This window comes from Olea europaea, unplaced genomic scaffold (assembly GCF_002742605.1).
Source record: "Olea europaea var. sylvestris unplaced genomic scaffold, O_europaea_v1 scaffold309, whole genome shotgun sequence".
In the NCBI taxonomy this organism is placed as follows: domain Eukaryota; kingdom Viridiplantae; phylum Streptophyta; class Magnoliopsida; order Lamiales; family Oleaceae; genus Olea; species Olea europaea.
In genome coordinates this window covers 187,642-206,894 of record NW_019249636.1, presented here as the reverse complement: position 1 = coordinate 206,894, position 19,253 = coordinate 187,642, and the positions used below count along the sequence as shown (strand labels likewise).

The 19,253-nt window shown below is 34.1% G+C and overlaps 1 protein-coding gene across 1 annotated transcript; it reads left to right on the top strand.

Moving 5' to 3' along the window:
* Window positions 1-1,735: 1,735 nt before the first annotated feature.
* On the top strand, window positions 1,736-12,760 carry LOC111385106 (pectin acetylesterase 5-like). The gene is made up of 12 exons (XM_023009472.1): window positions 1,736-2,100; window positions 2,194-2,276; window positions 3,117-3,246; window positions 3,671-3,750; window positions 3,887-3,976; window positions 4,492-4,616; window positions 5,307-5,367; window positions 9,893-9,946; window positions 10,076-10,153; window positions 10,260-10,365; window positions 11,354-11,499; window positions 12,154-12,760. The coding sequence occupies exons 1-12, from the start codon at window positions 1,869-1,871 to the stop codon at window positions 12,265-12,267; spliced, it is 1,299 nt and encodes a 432-aa protein (XP_022865240.1). The 5' UTR covers window positions 1,736-1,868; the 3' UTR covers window positions 12,268-12,760.
* The last annotated feature ends 6,493 nt before the right edge of the window (window positions 12,761-19,253 follow it).

Genomic DNA, 19,253 nt, shown 5'->3' with positions numbered 1-19,253 from the left:
ATTAGTTATTCGTCAAAGTTTCATAAGCAAAAATTAATTCATTAGATAGTTTGCTATACTCTCTCGTATTTGAAATTGCTTAAATTTCTCTAAAGGTTTCCAAGTCAAGCTACAAAAATAATTTTTTACTTATTTAATGCTCGATTGATGTGTGTGCACAGTCAGTCCAATCGTCATAAACTTCTAGGTTGGTTATATTTTGACCCTCAATGGTCAAAACATCTTAGAAAGTTCAATTTTAACTGCCTTCAGTTTATTGATAACTACTTGCAATTCATACTTTTGTGGTAACAACGGAGTGTTATCCAAAAATATAATGTTAAAATAGTTAGAAATTAAGAATTTGTTGGTGCCTTCTCGAATTTGTATTTATTGTCCAGTGCTTCCAAAATTTCATTGCCAACAATGTATTGGTATGTAGATCATATAATCGGTTGGAAAGTGCATTCAGAATATGAACCTGACATATCATATTTTCCTTGTCGATGATGTATTTTTATTCATCTTCTTGTCGTTTCTTTTGCTTGGTCCCCATTGCACTTGGTTCTGGTTTTGGGGCCAAATGAGGATCAAGTATGTAAATTATCTTCAAAGTTGTCAATAGAAAACTTTGATGTTGCCCTGTCAATGAAGTGAAGTTTGATCAAAATGGTCGAGCCTCACCAAATCTTTGATTAATAAATTTGATAGTAGCCATTGCATTACCATTCTCCATTTGGAAAAATATCGTTTGAGATTGTTGAAAAAAATAGATGAAGAGAAAACTAGAAATTCGAATGCTGGAAAAAACGAAACAAGATTTAAACATTTGAGAATGCTGTCGTAAAGTGATATTTGCCCCACTCGAATTTTGAGATTTATTATGGAGCAAATAACATTGAGGATACAAGCTTTTGAAAAATTCAAAACGACTTTAATGACACGATAAAATTCTGAATGTTTTCATGCTATGAAAGTTTGGAGTTTGTTATAGATGTTATTTCATGTTTAATTTCCATCTAACAACTTCAATTTATGTAGATGAACCACATTTTGGTTAAAGGGTCACAACTATAAAAAGTCTCAAAAACCATAAGTTTTGAACCAAATAATAGCCTAACGAGTCGACCGAGATTGTGGGTTTCTACTCTTGATCGCAGTGCGTCATTTCAAGGTTGCAGCTTCAAAACCCGAGACCTTGGGTCTGGCCTCTAAAAGACAATTTTGCCCTGGCCCTTGAATTTGGTTTCACTGTTTTTTTCATTTATTTTTCGTGACTTTCCCCCCTTGAAACATCCTAGTTCTCATTTTTCAATTTGAACAAATTACAGCTAATACTCTATGTAAGAGTTGTGCATAGTTACGAACCTCCCATATTAGGTGCATATTTGGTTCTGATTTTTCACCCCAAAAAATAAATTTTTTGATTGTTTCTTCACTAAGTTAGTCGTCATTTTCTATTTCTTCTTTTATTGGTGGGATCCATTTTTCTCTAATGATCAAAAAATTAATTCTTATAATCACTATCGAACAAATCCTAGATATTTTCACATGCAGACTTGATGACATAAATGCATAAACATAAAATAATTGAGGTAAAAAAATGGAACTACGAAAGACTGCAAATGAAATATTTTTCGTATTTTTTTAACTTAAGTATTTTATTTTTTAATTTTTATTTTTTTGGGGTTTGGTGACGTTTGTTTTACTGTAACGTGCGCTGACTTCCGAAGTACAAAAATGAATCCTTTTAAAAATACCATTATCACCACAAACTACCGGCGTATTTGCTTAGCGCTTGCAATCCAAGCATCTCTAAGATTCTGATTCAAAATTGGAATCGGAATCGTAATTGAAGTGGGTAAATTCGCTGTTGCATTTCCAGTTCAATGCCGGCAAACCAACACAGACCTCTTCGAGGAGGAATCTTTTCATGGTGGCGTCAATGGTCCAACAGAGAGTCAACAATCGCCGCCGTCATACTCGCCGTGCTCCTCCTCACCTTCACCCTCTCTATCATCTCGGACTCACGTACAAATACAAACCCAATTTCAAACACAGATACAGTTTCAGAGTGGGTGCCCTTCACCCCTTTAAGCAAAGCTCAACAAAATACCGCCTGTAGCTATACCTCTCTCTCTGTCTTGTTTTGCTTCTGCTGATCGATAACTATTTGTATAGACCTATATTCAAATTTATGTGGACTTGTTGCAGTTTGTTTGGACGGAAGCGTACCTGGGTATCATATGCAGAGGGGATTTGGATCTGGATCTGACAGTTGGCTTCTTCACATTGAGGTTTTCTGTTTACCACTTCTTTATGACCCTTAGACTGTGATTCTTTTTGGTTATTGCATGCATTTTTATTTAGATGGATTTGATGGCTATGTATTGTACATGATGATTGATGATAATTGATGTACTTATTTGTCATGGTTTCATTGAGGTGTATGGGCACCTGAATCCCACATCGGAAGTATGGACTTCCTTTGTGAGATTTATATGGCTTGAGCTAGTTTTGGGGTCTGGCACTTTCAAGTTATACGACAATGGTATCAGAGCAGACGCCATATTTTCTGGTCTTGGTCACCACTTATGGTGTACGGGCACCTGCTCAACGTGGATGTCGAGTTGAAAGCGTGGTGGTTTGTCATGGTTTTTATTAGGGTGTATGGGAACCTGAATCCCACATCGTTGGAAGTATGGGCTTCCTTTATGCGGTTTATATAGGTTTGGGTTCGTCAATTTCAATGGCTAACTTCTGGGGTCTTGCTCTTTCAAGTTCTATGACATGCCAATGCAGTATCACCAATCTTTAGTACAATTACTATTATTAGTGAAAATATATGTGTATTTGGTCGAGTTTGATTTTCTGTGTGATGATTGAAGTGCTTTCTCTGTTAATAAGAAGAATAGGGGTGCTTTCTCTGTTTATAAAAATTATATGTACCCTCAAATGTAAAAGAATTTTGAACAATCTGGCATTGAACTACATGTTTAAGTTCCTACCCTATCTGTGTATTAGTTGTAATGTAGCCGGTGTTTATATGCTGCAATTCTGCAAGTACTTGTGCAAGATTTTCTTTTCTAATTGGTGTTGGAGATAATTTATTTTATTTATTTTTGGTATATTTGTAGGGTGGAGGATGGTGCAATACCATATCATCGTGTTCTTCTCGAAAGAGAACAGCATTAGGTTCGTCCAAATATATGGACCATCAAGTTCAGTTTTCTGGACTTTTGAGCTGCAACCCACTCCAAAATCCTGGTACATTGTTCTAACTTTTGCCCATACTTACCATTTAAGAAATTTCATCAACACTGTATCCTGAGTTTCACATTTTTCACTATGGCTTTTATGTGTTTCTGAACACTATATTCTGCAAGGCTTTTGGTTGAATTGTGGTGTTCTTGTTATGCTTTTTATGCTCTTTTCCCCATTCTAAATTTATTCATTTTCCTGACTTGGAGTTCCGCAATTTCGTACTTGTTTTTATACATGCTAAGCCACAGTAGTAAAGATTACGTGACCATGCGTTCTGTGCATATGTACTGCCTTAAAATCCATTAGTTAAATACTGGGGTCTAATTTCTGTACCTACTTGTGCTTGCTGAGGATTCAATCCTCTCAATGTCATATACAATTTGTTTGATGAAGATTTACTTTAATATATCGATCATTTTTCATTCAGATTTTTTCAACTGGAACCGGGTAAAGATACGATATTGCGATGGAGCATCCTTTTCTGGGCACCCTGAGAGTGAGTTTAAAGTGAGTTTGCAGCACATTTTACTGCCTTTTGGAAATTATGGAAAATATTATAGATCTTTCTAGCATCAAAAGGAAATATGTGAAGACTGTATATCATTAAATAAGTATATATGTATCGTGCTTTTTTCTATACCAGAATGGAACAAAGCTTTTCTTTCGAGGCCAGCTTATCTGGAACACACTTATGGACGAGCTCTTAACAATAGGAATGTCTACTGCTAAACAGGTACTTACTTTGACTTTTCTCTTTACATTTTCTTTTTCTGTGGCTAAAGGGTCTTTATCAACCAGAACTTAGTACAATACTTTGCTTGAAGTTTTATTCTTGTTGAGCTAAAAATTATTTGGCTTGTATATAAATTTGTTGTCAAAATTCTATAGTTGCTTTAGGCATGGATTCTTCTGGGTGAATAAATTTCTGTTGTGCCTTATAGAAATGCCATTTCCGGATTCCTTAGTCACTGTAGCACTAAATTATGACTTGATATTTAACTGCTCCCCAAGCGTCCATTTCTCTCATTTTTCCTTCATATAGTTACCAAAATAGATTGAATTATTACTTGCTGGTTTGGCCTCAGTGCCAAGATGCTTCCGTCAGTAAATTCATCTATTCAAATAGAGTCAAATTATATTTTTGTCCTGCGAAGATGTATGGGATTATTGTTTCTTTTTGTTAAGGGTCATGCCGCCTTCAAATTACAAAATTGCAGGTTCTTATAGATGCTTTGTATAACTTTACAGGCCCTTCTTACAGGATGCTCTGCAGGTGGTTTGGCCACTCTCATACATTGTGATGACTTTCGAGAGATTATGCCAAAAGATGCTAATGTCAAGTGTCTAGCTGATGCAGGTTTTTTCCTCAACAAGTATGTGTTTTGCACTATTTTATGAATTTTTTTTTCCTGATTGTACTTGTTTTTGTTGGGACCGCCACTTTTTAACTTTCCTCTGACTCTACAAAGAGTTCTTTGCTAAAGTGTATACAAAGATGGCCTACCTTTTCACAGGATGGGAGGTTCATCTCCAATGGAAGTTTCTATATACAAGCTCATATATTGCAAATTTCCCATTGCTCCTGTCATATTTGTCTTTGAACACTTTTCCTTCTTGCACAGTTTCCCTTCTCATGGTCTTAAAATCTTTTCTGCTATATGAACATAAAATCAATAAGGCTGTAATTTCATGGCCTGCTTTATATGTGTTATATGCGAGGTAGAGAGCAAGATATTTTGTGAGACTATGTTTGGGTGAGAGCTTGTTTGTTTAATTTATAATCAGAAAACTTTGAAACCCACAAACTTTGACAAAAGAATTAAAAAAACAAGTTTTGGATTGAGAACTTCATCTGGGACACCTTTATTCCAAAAACCTAAATTGACCATTTGTATCCCATCATTCCATCTCAACATGGATCTTATATATTTCTGGATTAATATTTTCGTCAGTTATGATGTCAAGATAATGTAGCCAAAGGATGTTTGAAGTTTATCAGGTTTGATTTTCAGATCATTTCCTTTAAGACAGACTAAAAATTTTGCTTCTATGGTCAATTTCAGGAAGGATATTGCCGGAAATCACACCATAGAATTCTTTTATCGCGATGTTGTGCATCTCCAGGTTGCGCCTAAAACTTTATGAGCTTTGATTTTGTATGTGCATGGGCTATTTGTTGTCACTTTGTAATTCTTAGCACTCCCTTTCCCAAGAATAACATTAGAAGCAATGTCTAGAACCGAGCGTCCAGCCTTGTAGGAAGACTCACCCCAGCCACTTTAGCTGTTAATCTATTTTCTTAAACACATTTTGGCCCTTCTTTTGTGAAGTATTTGATAGAAACCTGACTCTTGAAGCAAATCAATGAAAAACTTAATGTTATATTGATATTCAACAGAAATAAAATGACAATTTTCAAGGCATTCGAGAGGCCTGGACACCAATTTGATAGAAACCTGGCTCTTGAAGCAAATCAATGAAAAACTTAATGTTATATTGATATTCAATAGAAATAAAATGACAATTTCCAAGGCATTCGAGAGGCCTGGACACCAATTTGATAGAAACCTGGCTCTTGAAGCAAATCAATGAAAAACTTAATGTTATATTGATATTCAATAGAAATAAAATGACAATTTCCAAGGCATTCGAGAGGCCTGGACACCAATTTGATAGAAACCTGGCTCTTGAAGCAAATCAATGAAAAACTTAATGTTATATTGATATTCAATAGAAATAAAATGACAATTTCCAAGGCATTCGAGAGGCCTGGACACCAATTTGATAGAAACCTGGCTCTTGAAGCAAATCAATGAAAAACTTAATGTTATATTGATATTCAATAGAAATAAAATGACAATTTCCAAGGCATTCGAGAGGCCTGGACACCAATTTGATAGAAACCTGGCTCTTGAAGCAAATCAATGAAAAACTTAATGTTATATTGATATTCAATAGAAATAAAATGACAATTTCCAAGGCATTCGAGAGGCCTGGACTCTCCCAATTTTCCCACTATTTTCCTTGATCCATATCATTGCTCCCCCCTTATTATATTTATAGAGACTCTACCAACTTTCTATCACATTTTTACCCTTTTGCTAACCAACTAAGGAATATTCTAGAATAGCAAATAAATAACAACTTACATTGAATGTGAGGGTATCACTACTTGCCCCTCCGAAATCCACCTTGTCCTCAAGGTGGAAGTTGTTGCGTCTTCATCATACAACCCCACAAATTCTTCTGTAAGAAATCCAGTTAAGGTCACCACTTAAAGGGGACATTTTCACCCTTTGAAGTGAAAGGACTTATTCAGTTGAGCAACAATCACAAGTATAATATCCAAGGCAACTCCATAGCCAGTTGCCCCTACCCTTAGAATCTTATTAGAAGGTTTTCCTTTACTTGAATCTGAGTTCCAGTACTTCCAGTTTATCAATTTGATTTCAGATTTTTTAAAAGAATTTTCCCTCTTGCATTGTTTCTTAGACTCAGGGATTTTATCAAACACAACATATTCATCAGGAATGGGTTCACTAAATTCACCCAACTCCAAGTCTGAATGTTCCCTTCGGAATATTTTGCCTCGATAGTTCATCAAAGGTCTGTGAGTAAAATTAGTAATGCCAACCGTGGGAGAATGCCCCATGAACCCATGCTCCTTTATCTTCCCTACAATTTCATTCTTGCTGTGACGAAATTCAGTCATTCTTCTCCAATACCTGCAGAAAAATTGATTGGTTTTTTTCTCACCAACGAAACCATCTTCCATTTTTGCTGCTCTTTTACTCTTATCTTTCTGAAGCTTAAGACCTTTGCTAGTTTGGCAGTTTCTTTTACAGTACTCATTGCCACGACCCAATTTCTCAACATGTTTGCCTGACTGATCTTCTCCAGACGGGACCTTAGTGTGTCCGCCAACAGCCTGTATAAGCATTTTATTTATAGTATTGTGAATTGGGCCTACTTCTCCGTGGACTTGTTTTGATTGTAAGTTGTCTTCTACAGATTGGGCCATACCCACAACCAAGCCCACATGTTTTTTAAAATAAATTGCAGCCCTAGCTTCAAGCCCATCGACAAAAATCTCTTCCTTCTGCTGCATCGTTGTCTTCCTCGTCTCTTCCTTCAGCCCATCCAAAGGTATCCCTTGCACAACATACTCCAGCTTATTCTTCTCTTCCGATAGTTGCGATTGAAACACCGGTTCTTTGCCGCTGACGGAAGGACAGATTCCGATCAGGCTTTCGAGCAACTTCCGATCGCGATTATCCACTGGCCAAGTCTCTTCTCTGCCCTTCTTACCTTCAGTACTCACGCTTGCCTCATCAGACTTGATTGGAATTTCAGAACCGAAAGTATGCTCCGGTGAGTTCTTTCCCATGGACGGACGAAATCTGGCTATCATTCCCTCTTTCAATTCCCTCCAAGTTTGCACGGGTCGATGATGATCTAGCCATTGAAACCACTCCCAAGCTTCACCGTCCAAACATGCCGTAGCGGCTTCCACCTTTTCCCTCTTCGACAATTGATTCCTTGCGAAAATCTCCTCTGCTTTCCATAGCCACCAATTTGGATTTCCATCGTAGAATATTGATATGTTTAGTCAACCTAGCGAATCCAATCCCGAATCGTTTGCTCGGTCTCCTCCTCGTTGCAACATTATGTGATCAAATCGCTTGAATAGCGAGCTCCATTTTTCCTCCAATTCCTCGCTGAATTTTGTTTCCATCTTCCTAGAATCGAGTGCTCTGATACCAATTTGATAGAAACCTGACTCTTGAAGCAAATCAATGAAAAACTTAATGTTATATTGATATTCAACAGAAATAAAATGACAATTTTCAAGGTATTCGAGAGGCCTGGACACCAATTTGATAGACACCTAACTCTTGAAGCAAATCAATGAAAAACTTTTAATGTTATATTGATATTCAACATAAATAAAATGACAATTTCCAAGGCATTCGAGAGGCCTGGACTCTCCCAATTTTCCCACTATTTTCCTCGATCCATATCACGGCTCCCCCCTTATTATATTTATAGACTCTTACCAACTTTCTATCACATTTTTACCCTTTTGCTAACCAGCTAAGGAATATTCTAGAATATCAAATGAATAAAATCTATTACGACTTGCACATAGCTTAGGTATATTAATAAAAATAATTTACTATCCCTTCATGCTCTTCCAATGAAATTGCAATCAAATATAACTTAGTCATTCAAATACGATAACTTTTGGCAAACTTACAAGATGTTTCTTATCATAATGCAAGAAAATAATATTTCAACTTTCCCACTTGCTTGTGGAGTTGAGTGTATAACACTGTTCAACCTTGTCCGAGAAGTGTTAAAGATGTGCAAAGGTTTGTTCTTATTTTTATTTTGGACTTGTCTGGTCAAGGGATTTAACGGTGTGTGTCTAAGGGTGTCAGCATTTGTCCCCCTGTTCAACATGGGCTAACAGGCCTATAAAACAAAGCACATATAACATGGTAACTTATATTTCATGTCCTGGGCATGAATTGTTTGTGTATTATAGTGTCCGAAATATCTCGTCCCATGACCAAGGGTGCAGATACGTGGTAAAATGTTGGATTTATTTTTTATTTTTTATTATTTGGGACAGGGTACTAACTACTAATATGACTTCTAAATTTGGTAATAATCTATTTCTAGTGACATTAGCTCAAATGGTTTATGGTTTAGGACAATATAAAGCTCAATGTGAAATCTCTCAAGCTTCACCAATATTTTAGCTTCTATGTTGTTTAACATCAGAACGTGACAAAAATTCTGTAGCAGCTGGTATATTTATTGGCTAAAAAATTCCCTTTCATGAAAGTCTTGGGAGTGTTGGAGAGTGTGTTCGAATCTTATCGGAAAACATGTAACTTCTTGTTAGATTGTCGTTGGAGATGATCTTATAGCCAAATTTCTATATTGAAATCCTTATAAAACTGCAGAAAGATAATGGTAACATACAAAAAATGCATTTATATATCAATAGAGACATTGAATTCCACTTCTAAAATCAATAGATCTCTCGAAATACTCTTTTTTTCTAGCCCCATTAGTTAAATGATTTGTGACTTGGGGGGTCAAACATAAAGCTTACTGTGAAATCTTCTTTTTGTAGGTCTTCATTAGCCTTTCTAGTGTATGTAGTATGTACTGAGCACATGGAAACAACCATGAACACTACTGCTATAATTATTTGTATTTATCATTATAGTGATTCTGGAAGTAGACATGATTTAAAAAGTTCATTTCCTCAATTGTACAAAATAAGTAGCTTCCTGTATTGCAAAAATTGCCATGATTTTTAGTAAAGAGAAAACCGCCTTGCTATGAAATAATGTATTGATCCTGCCACGAAATACTTTTTTTTGAGTGACTTCTGTGAAGGGTCATTTATTATTTATTTATTTATTATTGTTATTATTATTATTATTTTTTGTGTGTGGGTGGGTGGGCTTTCTGAAAGTACCTCATTGCTATGCTCCCCATTTTCCTTTTCCATTTGGTTCGACATTTCTTGCAAGACCATATGGTAATTACTTCTAGAGCCTTTATATATCTTGAAAGTATAACCATCTGTGAATGATTATTGATGTTACATGCTAAACTATCACGATTCCAGGGTGTATCAAGAAGTTTAAACAAGGAATGTGTTGCTAGATCAGAACCTTCTAAGGTGCGTTTTTTGTTCTTTAAATAAATCAGGAAATGTTTCTTCCCATTTCCTATGACATTAGGCATGGCAATGTGCTTTCCTTCTTTGTTGTTCAGTTGATTACCTAACTTGCATTTACCGTGTTGACAGTGTTTCTTTCCTCAAGAATTTATAAAAAGTATAAAGACCCCAGTTTTCCTTGTCAACCCAGCATATGATTTTTGGCAGGTAATTTCCTTTTTCCCACTGTACACCTTAAATGTTGTTTCTCGTCTTTTTTTCAAGTATGTTTATAGGAGTGGATCTTTCTCTTTTTTCCCCCCCCCCCCCTTAGATAAGAAATATTTTGGTACCTGATGCATCAGATCCTAATGAAAGCTGGCGTCGATGCAGGCTAAACATACACAATTGTAATCCCGAACTGCTTGAAGTGTTGCAAGGTACTGTAATGTACCAGCATAACTAACTGTATCTAACACTTTCTGACTGGATTTTCATGAGAGTAGTATGGAAGAGGAACCTAACTTAATAGTGGGCAAGACCGTGTTGACAGTGTTTCTTTCCTCAAGAATTTATAAAAAGTATAAAGACCCCAGTTTTCCTTGTCAACCCAGCATATGATTTTTGGCAGGTAATTTCCTTTTTCCCACTGTACACCTTAAATGTTGTTTCTCGTCTTTTTTTCAAGTATGTTTATAGGAGTGGATCTTTCTCTTTTTTCCCCCCCCCCTCCTTCAGATAAGAAATATTTTGGTACCTGATGCATCAGATCCTAATGAAAGCTGGCGTCGATGCAGGCTAAACATACACAATTGTAATCCCGAACTGCTTGAAGTGTTGCAAGGTACTGTAATGTACCAGCATAACTAACTGTATCTAACACTTTCTGACTGGATTTTCATGAGAGTAGTATGGAAGAGGAACCTAACTTAATAGTGGGCAAGAAAGCAGGAGCATAGTGTCCAAAGAAAAAATTGTTAAACTAACATCCATTTAGGCCATTATTTGGGAAAAACAATGTTTTGAATAGTGAATTTTTGGAGGATGTGTGATTTAAAAAGTAAGGAAAAAATTTTGGGTTTATGCGCAGAATATTTATTATGTGAATGTTGGTTGAAAATGAGTAAGTAGAGAAAAAAGTTATGAAAAAATGCCCTTCAAACATGAGCTTAAGAGCATTCTAGAGTAAGAGCTAGAACAGGAGCAAGTGAGCTAATGCTGGAGAGATTTACGTGATTTAGAGTGTAGTCAAGGGAGAACTGAATCTTTTAAAACCACTATCCTGCCTTCATTGATGGAAATTAGGGGTTTCTGAGTGCAGCTAGCTTATCACAAATGTCATTAATTTCTATATTCCATTGACATGAGATGGGAAGAAATGGTCAAACATTCTGTATTTGTGCCTGACTGATGCATTTTCTTGCACAGGGTTTAGAAATGCATTGCTCAAGACACTCATTGAATTTCAACAAAATGAGGAAGCAGGGATGTTTATAAATTCATGTTTTGTTCACTGCCAAACATGGATCGCCGAGACATGGCATTCACCCAGTTCTCCCAGAATCAACAACAAAGTTAGTTATATTTTCTTTTTATTCCAGTAAAGATCAGTTGAAGTTCTTAATTTGAGATGATAAAATATTCATAAGAATGCTAAAAGATGTCCCTCCAGGAGTCAAAAGAGCCAAGCTGAGTATTCGGCTTCAGCATGAGCTCTAACAATAAATACTGCTAATGCTTGAAGTCAGTTCAAAGCTGAAAATATAGCTCAAGCTGGACACGAGCGCACAACTTTTTTTCCATTTTGAATGCTCCCTGTGGCTGATACAAACTTTAAATTAGTTTACTCATGCTCCAGCCAATGCCCAATTGGACATCCTGATACCCATACCATGTCAGCCCAGTTCGAGCCTTGACTGAGTGAGTACTCGAGGCATCTCAAACTCAACAAAAAGCTCATTCAAGTACTTGAGCCCAGCTTAAGCCAAGTGCAAAATAGATCATGAGATAGCCAGTTTATTAGCTCCCTAATTCCTCCTCTTTGCAGGTGGAAACGCACGTGTTTTTTGGTCTATGTGATTCACTTTGATAAATGTCGAACATTATATATAGCTGTCCGAATTTATAAAATTTGAACACTGTTTTAGAACTACACTAGTTATTGTCTCTTATGAATCTCCTATTTTTATTGCAAAAGAATTAACTGTTTGTTCCTGCTTGTAAAACAGACGATTGCAGAATCTGTGGGTGATTGGTACTTCAACCGAAAAACAGCAAAGCATATTGATTGTCCCTTTCCTTGCAATCCCACTTGCTATAATTTGGATTTTGGTCAAGGGTGATACATTTTAGCTTGCTTTGGGCTCACTAAAATCATTTTTCTTCTCCTTCGACAATTGTCATACTATCTTTTACACTCCCAAGATTAAATTGAAGAATATGGCAAGGTAATATCCTTCTGCTCGTTATAGAATGTACGCACAAGATTGAATCACATTGCAAAATTCTTCTATCCTGCATTTATGCACTTGAGTTTTCTTACTGCTAGTCTAAAATATGGTAATTCAGTGTCCCTATCCAGTACACTTGACCAAATAATATCAATGTTGATCTCATGTTGTCTTTTAACATGGCTGTATTGTATACTTCCTGATGAAGACCGTTCCTTCTGGTGGTCATATTTCAACCCCTTTGTGTAGGACAACGTAGAATTTGTGTATGTCCACAAGAACTAAATGTGTAATAACAATGAAATGGTGATGATCTTGTTTATTTTTAAATTTAGGGATCAACTTACAATGCGAGCAATAAATTAGAGACTAGAACTATTTTTCATCGGAGCAGTATTTGAAACCTATAAATTTCATGGGTTATAATCCTTGCGTGATAATCCTAAATCATCGAGCACACTTATCATATTAAAGGTTTTAAAGCTGTGCTGGAGAAGCAATTGCTTGAAGAATGGTAAACTTTTATTCTAGAAATGTTGTATGTTTCAAATTTAACATTTTTCGGTAAACAAAAGGGATTATTATTATTATAATTATTTAAGCTTGTATACAATTATTAAATGGATATTAATTAGATGATATTCATTTGCATCATCATCATAATATTATCAAATATTTTCGAAGACAAACATGTATCGTCGATGTGATTTTAAAAGTTACTATTTTGTTGCTTTTCAAAATTTTCGAACGGACAGTATAAATTTTGGGAATAATACATAACTTCTACATGTAAGAATTACATTTCAAAATTTACAAAATTTGTCAAATTATTTCAAAATTCAGGTGCTAATATATCCCAATTCCCAGCCATCTTACACCGTCCACCTAGCCCCACTTGAACATTTCCAGAAATTGAATTTTGTTTGGGAGATTACTCCTCACCCCACCTCAAGGTAGAAGGTTTTCTAGAAACTGAATATGATTTCTTTCACCCCACCCCACCCCACCCTTATATGTAGAAAAATCTCCAGAAATTTTGGTAGTGGTAGTTGTGTATTATAAGTGACAAGATTTGTGATTAACTATAGTATCTGTAATTAGATTTATTGTTTGTAACTATATTGATGTTGTTTCACTAAGATTTGTGATTATATGTAACCAAGTAACTAACCTATGTTATATGTAACTAATTGTGACCAAAATTTATCTTCTATTTGATTGTTTGTGATCATTTAATTATGATTGTATTAGACCAGGTCACAAACTTGTTCTATCTGTGATTAATCGTGACCAAATTTGCTTTTAGTGTGATTAACTATGATCAATTTTGTGTTCAAGTGACTATATATCGTCAGGTCAGTCTTAACTGTGATAATGTGATCAAGTTATAATCGATCACAATTAACATAGAATAGGTGGTAATCAGTCACAATAAGCAAATACTTGATCACGCCTATTTTTAGTTGCTATCAGCACTCCACCAATAACACCATTACCAACATCGTCGAGAAAGAAATGCATGCCACCTCATCACGACCACCTGTATTGCCATCAATAAAACCATTGAAGTCTACACTACTGCCAACAACTGAACTACCATACAGATCAAAAAATAATCGTCATCATATTCAAAATGTCAACAACCATCCCAAAAATTTGGATAAACAACAAATTCACAACCATCCACGGTAGATCCATAAACTACCACCTCACACAGATCACATCACTAGCACCTCCTTACCATAACCTACAATTGAACACACTAATACCAGGAAGCAGTGCTGCCCCTACGCACGTTCGCATGCATAAATAGCGATTGGGTGCCGTTGCTTCTTCAAAAAGATCGAAATGGTATCTTCGTGAAACGAAAAAATCAACCTTGCTCATAGCAACGTTGTCAACGTGATGAAGTGCTGCAAGCAACGACAAGCGCTTTCGCGACATCGGCCCGACGAGAAGCTTCGCCTCATTTGGTGATGCTAGAGATGGGTGAGGGGTGGGTGCAGAGGCGGAGATAGAACAGCCCAGCAATGCTCCCCAGCCCATATAAATAATATTAGCCCAAATATTAATATTAATATTAGCCCAGCTTTTAGAAGAATTGTAGACTTTTGGCCCAAAATATTAATATTAGTCCAGCTATAGTTTAAATTTCAATCTAACTCCACTGCTCAATTATTCAAATTGTATTAAAGACACTACAATTATTAATTACTCTTTTCATGGCATTCATGAAATGTAAATATTTTATTGTCAAATTAGATATTCTATTTAATGCATGTTTGACTAAAATTTACTTATAATTATTAAGTAAATTTTATCATAGATAATATGTATTGATTAGATCTAAAAGTAAATTACTTATTTTAATAGATAGAGACACTACATATTTTTCTAAATTTAAAAATAATTAATTTTTTTTATTACTGCGTATGTTTTTATTTGTTACTAATTCATATTTATAAAAAAAAAAAAAAAACTTATTTTGACCATAAAATAGGTATTATGATCAAAATAAATAATTTACTGTAAATTTGATATTGACAACCAAAAGAATATTTGTGAAAATTTTCAATTGTTTGGAAAGACTGATTGTTAAAGTTACTAGAAGAGTACTTGTTGAATAATTGCTTAAATTTTTGTTGGTTGATATGTATTTTTGCTTATTTCTATTATAATTTGGTTAGTTTATATTTTTTAAAGTAAGTGTTGATTTTCTATTCTATAAAAAAATACAAAAATTTAGTGGAATATCTTAATGTGAGATATCTTTTTTTTTTTTTTTTTTTATTATTTCATTGAGCGTCGTATACTTTTTATTGTAAATGCTATGGAAATAGCTTTCGAAACTCGATTTCTTGTGGAGTAAGTTCATTAAAAAAAATTTATGTTTCAGTCCATCCTAACATCATTTTCTGGCTCCGCCTCTGGGTGGGTGCTTAAAGGTAGAGTGGTGAAGGGATGAGATGGACTAACGGATGAGTGAGGACAGCGATAGAAAAAGAAGGAGAGGTAGGACGGGTGGCTGGGCGGTAGAGAGAGAAGGGATGGAAAAAATGATAGGATTTGGAAATGAAGTTGTTACATTTAATTAAATTTTTGTTAATTACAATTAATAATTCTATTTATTACCTGAGATCTAAATTTTAAACTTAACACTCTTGTTTATGAAAACTAATCTCTGACAGTTAAGCTTGGTCAATACCAAATGGGCTTAACATGACCAAAATAATTAGATGTTTAGAAATTGTTTATAACTGATTTAAATTATAAATATATAAATATTAGTAGTTGGTAAGTGAATAATACTTGTAGATTTGTATAGACAAAAAGGACTTGAATTTTTATAAATAATTTAATTAACATGGGCCAAACATAGGTAAAATTAGCTTATAGGGCGTTGTTGAATTTATTGACTTTTTCAAGTATCAATCTTTTTACTTACGCTTAAAATACTTGAAAAGGGTATTAGGACATTGAGAAAGGCAAAGAAACTGTTTTATGTTATACAAAATGAGAAAGAGCTTCAAAGCCCTTTTTTTTTTCAAATAATATAATTTCTCTAAAGTGGGAATAAACACAATTCACATTTTGACGTTCTCAGTGGGTATGCTATTGGAATTAATTTATTTGTATCAAATGTCTTACCTAATTTTTGATCGAATTGACAAGTGGTGTCCCCCTATTGGAGGGGCGCCTGTCCACTCCAATAAGGGCACGACACTTGTCAATTCGATCATCCATTTAGTAAATGATTTGGTACATATAGCATCTTCCATGCTATTAAGGCTTACATTCAGTAGCCATAAAAGCTACAAACATAAATTTTTTGGTTTCTTCGAATATTTCTGCAAGTTTCCATTTTAAGGTATCGTAACAAATATCATGCAACTTAATTGCAAGTTCATCAACAAAAATTAAAAAGCATACTTTTTGAAAAGTATATTTCAGTTAGAACTCACATGTTCGTTTGAATTCTAATTTTGAAAAATTATTTTATGTCTTCAAACTTGAGTCGAGTCTCAATCTACAACAATAGGATCGACATACTCACGCATGAACCCTGTTTATTTTTAAATCAGTTTTTGAGTCCAGATTTTATTTTTTGAATTTTTATGTTGTCTGCCTAAATTCAATGCATAATTTATACGATAAATTCATTCATAAACACATTAAAAAATTTTTAATTGAAAATATACCCTGGGAAAGCCTCATGGCCTAGAGGTCGGCGCAACACTAATGACATTTGTTAATATGCCTCTTTTGCTAATGAGTTCGGTCAAGGTTATTCAAATTGTATTAAAGACACTACAATTATTAATTACTCTTTTCATGGCATTCATGAAATGTAAATATTTTATTGTCAAATTAGATATTCTATTTAATGCATGTTTGACTAAAATTTACTTATAATTATTAAGTAAATTTTATCATAGATAATATGTATTGATTAGATCTAAAAGTAAATTACTTATTTTAATAGATAGAGACACTACATATTTTTCTAAATTTAAAAATAATTAATTTTTTTTATTACTGCGTATGTTTTTATTTGTTACTAATTCATATTTATAAAAAAAAAAAAAAAACTTATTTTGACCATAAAATAGGTATTATGATCAAAATAAATAATTTACTGTAAATTTGATATTGACAACCAAAAGAATATTTGTGAAAATTTTCAATTGTTTGGAAAGACTGATTGTTAAAGTTACTAGAAGAGTACTTGTTGAATAATTGCTTAAATTTTTGTTGGTTGATATGTATTTTTGCTTATTTCTATTATAATTTGGTTAGTTTATATTTTTTAAAGTAAGTGTTGATTTTCTATTCTATAAAAAAATACAAAAATTTAGTGGAATATCTTAATGTGAGATATCTTTTTTTTTTTTTTTTTTATTATTTCATTGAGCGTCGTATACTTTTTATTGTAAATGCTATGGAAATAGCTTTCGAAACTCGATTTCTTGTGGAGTAAGTTCATTAAAAAAAATTTATGTTTCAGTCCATCCTAACATCATTTTCTGGCTCCGCCTCTGGGTGGGTGCTTAAAGGTAGAGTGGTGAAGGGATGAGATGGACTAACGGATGAGTGAGGACAGCGATAGAAAAAGAAGGAGAGGTAGGACGGGTGGCTGGGCGGTAGAGAGAGAAGGGATGGAAAAAATGATAGGATTTGGAAATGAAGTTGTTACATTTAATTAAATTTTTGTTAATTACAATTAATAATTCTATTTATTACCTGAGATCTAAATTTTAAACTTAACACTCTTGTTTATGAAAACTAATCTCTGACAGTTAAGCTTGGTCAATACCAAATGGGCTTAACATGACCAAAATAATTAGATGTTTAGAAATTGTTTATAACTGATTTAAATTATAAATATATAAATATTAGTAGTTGGTAAGTGAATAATACTTGTAGATTTGTATAGACAAAAAGGACTTGAATTTTTATAAATAATTTAATTAACATGGGCCAAACATAGGTAAAATTAGCTTATAGGGCGTTGTTGAATTTATTGACTTTTTCAAGTATCAATCTTTTTACTTACGCTTAAAATACTTGAAAAGGGTATTAGGACATTGAGAAAGGCAAAGAAACTGTTTTATGTTATACAAAATGAGAAAGAGCTTCAAAGCCCTTTTTTTTTTCAAATAATATAATTTCTCTAAAGTGGGAATAAACACAATTCACATTTTGACGTTCTCAGTGGGTATGCTATTGGAATTAATTTATTTGTATCAAATGTTACCTAATTTTTGATCGAATTGACAAGTGGTGTCCCCCTATTGGAGGGGCGCCTGTCCACTCCAATAAGGGCACGACACTTGTCAATTCGATCATCCATTTAGTAAATGATTTGGTACATATAGCATCTTCCATGCTATTAAGGCTTACATTCAGTAGCCATAAAAGCTACAAACATAAATTTTTTGGTTTCTTCGAATATTTCTGCAAGTTTCCATTTTAAGGTATCGTAACAAATATCATGCAACTTAATTGCAAGTTCATCAACAAAAATTAAAAAGCATACTTTTTGAAAAGTATATTTCAGTTAGAACTCACATGTTCGTTTGAATTCTAATTTTGAAAAATTATTTTATGTCTTCAAACTTGAGTCGAGTCTCAATCTACAACAATAGGATCGATATACTCACGCATGAACCCTGTTTATTTTTAAATCAGTTTTTGAGTCCAGATTTTATTTTTTGAATTTTTATGTTGTCTGCCTAAATTCAATGCATAATTTATACGATAAATTCATTCATAAACACATTAAAAAAAATTTAATTGAAAATATACCCTGGGAAAGCCTCATGGCCTAGAGGTCGGCGCAACACGAATGACATTTGTTAATATGCCTCTTTTTCTAATGAGTTCGGTCAAGAGAGCGATGAAGGGAGACCGAATGCTTGCTTCTTAATTTTTTACATTTATTTTCTAATACACGGTTAATTATTATGCAATTTGTTCATTTTATCAATATCGATATCGCAACTAAATTTTTAAAATTGTGTTGCATTTGTAAAACTCTATCTTCTCTCGTTGCTACTGGTACTCTCACTTGTAATATATATTGTTTCGCTATTGTCGTCAACACCGTCACAGTAACCATTTGTAACGTACATTATTATACTGTTACTATAGTCATTGTCATTAACATTTGTAACATACCTAGTTACACTATTAATGCCACCGCCGTTACAACTACTCGTAACATACTATGTTACATTTACCTAAGGTCACATTCTAAATGCACTTTCGGAACAACTACATGATTCTCTATAAAAGAGATTACCGGTAACAATTTTAAGAATTTAGTAAATGAGAGGAATAATTCAGCGACCATTTACCTTATTTCATTGGCCTTTTGA